The following is a 3,355-nucleotide window of genomic DNA, read 5'->3' as shown; positions in this document are numbered from 1 at the left end:
ATTTTTGGTTTTGTGTTTTGTTAAGAACCGAAAAAACAGAACTGATCCTAAATAACCAAAAAAAAACTGAGAAAACCGTAATAAAGAACAAAACCATGACCATTAAAACCAAACCTACCGATGACTATTTGTTTGGTTTCAATATACGGGTAATAACTATTATGGTTAAATTATTCTACAAATGGGAAAAATGAGAAGGATAAGAAAGATTACTAACCACAAAAAATCCCTAAAAGATTAATTTAAAAAAATCAAAACTCAAATTTTAATAAAAAATAAAAAATGTGAAAACGCAAAAATGTTTCCACCGTCTTCCTCGTTCTAAAAAAAACTCGGAAAAAACACAATGTTGAGGAAAAAATATCATTGTGTCTTTTTTACTTATCATTACGTTTTTGTGTTTATTTTCGTCATTAATTGTGTCTTTTTTACTTGACATTGTGTTGTTTTTCTATATATTGTGTTATATTATTCAACATTTGTTATATTTTGTTCGGCATTGTGCTAAATTTTGCGACCTATCGTGTCTTTTTTTTCATTTATCATTGTGTTGTTTGTTCATTTTCGGTATTGTGCCCTTCTTTTCGACATTGTGTCTTTTCGTCGTGTTATTTATTTATTGGAACATGGATGACGGGGGAAACATTTTGGTTTTTGAATTTTTTTTGTTTTTTATTTATATTTTGAATTATGATTTTTTTATTTTTTATTTTTCGAATTTTTTGTTGAGGGGTTTTTTGGGTTGCTACAAATCTTTCCCACACTTCTCATTTTTGTCTTCCTTTGTATTTTAAGTTTACCCTAACTATTATGTTTGGTTTTACATAACTTTAATAACTAATACAATAAAATGTCAAAATTGTCTATGAGGTTTTATCACTTTACTTATGCTACTTTCGTTCAAAAACTTTTTTTTTTTTGCAACTGGACCATCGAGGTTTTTTATTTTTTGTCAACTACGTCCAAATCGTTAACTTCAATAATTTTCATCGATAACTCAAGGATATTTTAGTCCTTCTATTTTTTTATTTAAAGAAATTAAAACACTAACAAAAATTAATAAGAATAATAATATAATAATAATAATAATAATACCATTTCTTTAAGAAATTTCGTCCCAAAATTTAGGAAGTGTCATTGGCTTCAGACTCTACTGGGAATAGGTGGGGATAATTTTGTTTCATCTGGTCTTGTCGTTCCCAGGTAAACTCAAGACCTAGCCTCGCATTCCAATGAACTTTTACTAACTTGATTCAATTCCGTCTAAGCTTCTGTATCTTCCACTCCATGACTTCTACGGGCTCTTAGACGAATCGAAGCTTGTCGTCAACTCGAATATCCTCAACAGGAACAATCAATGATTTGTCGGATAAGCATTTCTTTAGATTTGATACGTGGAACACATCGTTTATTCCATTCAACTCTGAAGGGAATTCGAGTCGATATGCTACTGGACCAATTCGATCGGTGATCTTGAATAGTCCAACGTATCGAGGACTCAGATATCCTCTTTTCCCGAATCTGATTACTCCTTTCCAGGGTGAGACTTTTAATAGTACTCGATCTCCCACTTGGAATTCCAATGGTTTTCTGCAATTGTCAGCATAACTCTTTTGTCGGTCTGCTGTAGCCTTCAACCTGTCTTTGATCTGGAAGATTCTGTCTGTGGTCTCCTGAACAATTTCAGGTCATGTCAGTTGTTTTTCGCCAACTTCAGCCCAACAAAGAGGGGATCGACATTTTCTCCCGTATAAAGCTTGCACCTTAATACTGGAGTGGTAGCTGTTATTATAGGAAAATTCAGCTAACGGTAAATGAGTATCCCAACTTTTGCTGAAATCGAGAACGCAGGCTCGCAACATATCTTCCAACTTTTGAATGGTTCTTTCGCTTTGACTATCGGTTTAGGGATGATAAGCGGTGCTCATGTCTAAACGTGTGCCTAAAGATTCGTGCAGAGATTGCCAGAATCGAGAAATAAAATGATCATCTCTGTCAGAGATAATGGAAACAGGTACGCCATGTTTAGCCACAATCTACTTCAGATATAATCGATTTAACTTCTCTAAGCTATCTCTCTTGCAGATAGGAATGAAATGAGCGGATTTTGTCAATCGATCTACAATAACCCAAATAGAATCGTGGTTATTGGAGGTAGCTGGCAACTTAGTCACAAAATTCATGGTAATGTTTTACCATTTCCATTGTGGAATCTCAGGCTGCTGTAACAGTCCAGATGGCTTCTGGCGTTCAGTTTTCACCTTTGAACATGTCAGACACTTGCTGACATAAACCGCTATATCTCTCTTCATGTTTGGCCACCAATAGAATTCTTGGAGATCCTTGTACATTTTAGTGGATCCTGGGTGAATTGAGTAATTGGATTTATGTTCTTCATCCATTACCAGATTTCACAAATTTCCATAACGTGGTACCCAAACTCGATCGATTAAGACCCCGCAATCTCTTGGTTCTTATGTTCCGAGGTTTCAAAGCTTCTTTTTGTGCATCACGGATTTGAGTGGTGACACTTGTTTGAATTGTTAATCCTAATGCACGCACACGAAGTGGTTTCTCTCTTTATTTTCTACTCAGAGCGTTAGCTACAACATTTGCCTTACCCGGGTGGTAGCGAATGTCACAGTCATAGTCGTTGAGTAGTTCCACCCACCTTCGATGCCTCATATTTAGATCTTTCTGATCAAATATGTGATGGAGGCTTTTGTGATCGGTGAAGATCGTGCACTTTGTGCCATAAAGATAATGCCTCTAAATCTTGAGAGCAAAGATAATTGCTCCTAATTCCTAGTCATGAGTTATGTATTTTTTTTCTTGTTCACTTTGAGTTGTCGTGATGCATAGGCTATCACCTTATCTCGTTGAATAAGCACGCATCCGTGACCTAATCGTGATGCATCACAGTAAACTATGAATCTATCGGTTCTTTTTGGAAGGGACAGGATTGGCGCACTACACAACTTTTGCTTAAGCAGTTGGAAAGCTTCTTCTTATTTTTCTGTCCAATCATATTTCTTATCTTTCTTGGTTAGTTTGGTTAAGGGTTGGGCTATAAAAAAAATTCTCAATGAATCTACGTTAATAGTCAGCTAATCCCAAAAATTTTTGAAAAACAGAGGACAAAAGTTGAAAAACTTAAACAAACTCTTAAAATTCTTTTGAAAAATAAATAGACCTGTGGATGAAATCCTCAGATCTGATGTATCTGGTCAAGTAAGAGCAAGATCTAAAGATAAAAATTCAAACTTTAATATAAACGAGAGAAAGAAGACACCAAAAGTTGTAGATCTGGAAGTAAAATGAAGAAACAGAGTTGCTGACATCACAGATCAATGAA

The 3,355-nt window shown here is 34.9% G+C and overlaps 1 protein-coding gene across 1 annotated transcript; it reads right to left on the bottom strand.

The window, feature by feature from the left end:
• Positions 1 to 1,304: 1,304 nt before the first annotated feature.
• On the bottom strand, positions 1,305 to 2,351 carry LOC143598637 (uncharacterized). Its single transcript, XM_077076805.1, has 3 exons — positions 2,197 to 2,351; positions 1,764 to 1,782; positions 1,305 to 1,673 (listed from the first exon to the last, which is right to left on the bottom strand). Exons 1-3 carry the CDS (start codon positions 2,349 to 2,351, stop codon positions 1,305 to 1,307), a joined length of 543 nt encoding a protein of 180 aa, XP_076932920.1.
• Between the last annotated feature and the right edge of the window lie 1,004 nt (positions 2,352 to 3,355).

This window comes from Bidens hawaiensis, unplaced genomic scaffold (assembly GCF_021521415.1).
Source record: "Bidens hawaiensis isolate Kalapana, Puna unplaced genomic scaffold, B.hawaiensis_p1.1 tig00050604_1, whole genome shotgun sequence".
NCBI lineage: Eukaryota > Viridiplantae > Streptophyta > Magnoliopsida > Asterales > Asteraceae > Bidens > Bidens hawaiensis.
The sequence above is the reverse complement of the archived record's forward strand: the minus strand, read 5'-3'. Positions and strand labels throughout refer to the sequence as shown.